The sequence below is a fragment of the Penaeus chinensis genome, chromosome 21, assembly GCF_019202785.1.
Source record: "Penaeus chinensis breed Huanghai No. 1 chromosome 21, ASM1920278v2, whole genome shotgun sequence".
In the NCBI taxonomy this organism is placed as follows: domain Eukaryota; kingdom Metazoa; phylum Arthropoda; class Malacostraca; order Decapoda; family Penaeidae; genus Penaeus; species Penaeus chinensis.
Window position 1 is genome coordinate 1,083,295 of NC_061839.1, and position 1,070 is coordinate 1,084,364.

Genomic DNA, 1,070 nt, shown 5'->3' on the forward strand with positions numbered 1-1,070 from the left:
TATTATTGTTGTTTTGTTATTATCATTATTATTATCATTATTATTATTATTATCATAATTATTACTATTATTATAATTTTTATCATTATTATTATCATTATCATTATTATTATTACTACTATTTGTTTTTGTTTAATGTTGTTATTCTTAATATCATTATCATTATTAGTAATAGTATCATTTTTATTATTATTATTAGTAGTAGTAGCATCAGTATTAGTAGTAATATTATTGTTTATTAGAATTATTAATATTACTATTATCCTTATCATTATCATTATCATTTTTGTTAGTAATGATATGACATGCCTAAGACAGCCTACCATTAAACAACTATGAATAACTAAGCAATAAAACAAATAAAAAAAAAACCATACATAATGAGAACAACATAAAACGAACAATATAAAAAAATAAGAACACAAAACTAACCATAAAAGAAGGAATAAGAGCACCAAGAAAGAAAAAATGAATCCTATAAAAAACAATAAGGACAACAAACGGCGATTTTCTAACACCGACTTTCCTTCCGGCCTTCCCCGTGACGTCACTCGCACCAGCATCCGGGTCCTACCGCGTGTTGCGAAGCCTCCCGCAGCGCTCCGGGCGGGCGGCGGACGATGCCGCGGGCGTGGGCGGGGCAGCCTTCGAACTCACGCTGCCGATCGACGGGTCCGAGGTCCACCTTGAACTCGAGCCGATTGATATTGCTTCTCCGGGACTGACGCTGAGGTAAAAAGCTCGTTCTGAGGGGTTGTGTTTCTCTGGCCCTTTTTTGTGTTTACTTTATCCGTTGTTTTTCTTCTCAATGGTTTATTATTTCGTTGGTGTTTATTGTGTTTGCTTAACTTATGTGTTTTGGGAGTTTTTTTTTTTCTGTCTTTCTTTCTCTTTTTCTCTTTTCTTGGTCAGTCTGATTGACTGTCTGTTTCTCTCTCTCTCTCTCTCTATCTCTCTCTCTCTTCTCGTCTCTCTCCTCTCTCTCTCTCATTCTCTCAAACTCCTCTTCTTCTCCTCTCTCTTCTCTCTCATCCTTTCTCTCTCTTCCTTTCTCCTCTCTCTTCTCTCAA

General features: G+C 35.5%; 1 protein-coding gene across 1 annotated transcript in view; it reads left to right on the forward strand.

The window, feature by feature from the left end:
- Positions 1-1,070, forward strand: part of LOC125036551 (A disintegrin and metalloproteinase with thrombospondin motifs adt-1-like) — a gene marked incomplete in the record, with an annotated part of 18,699 nt that overhangs the window by 6,948 nt on the left and 10,681 nt on the right. The window contains 1 exon segment of the mRNA XM_047629252.1: positions 561-732. Within this exon segment, the coding sequence (XP_047485208.1) occupies positions 561-732 (172 nt within the window).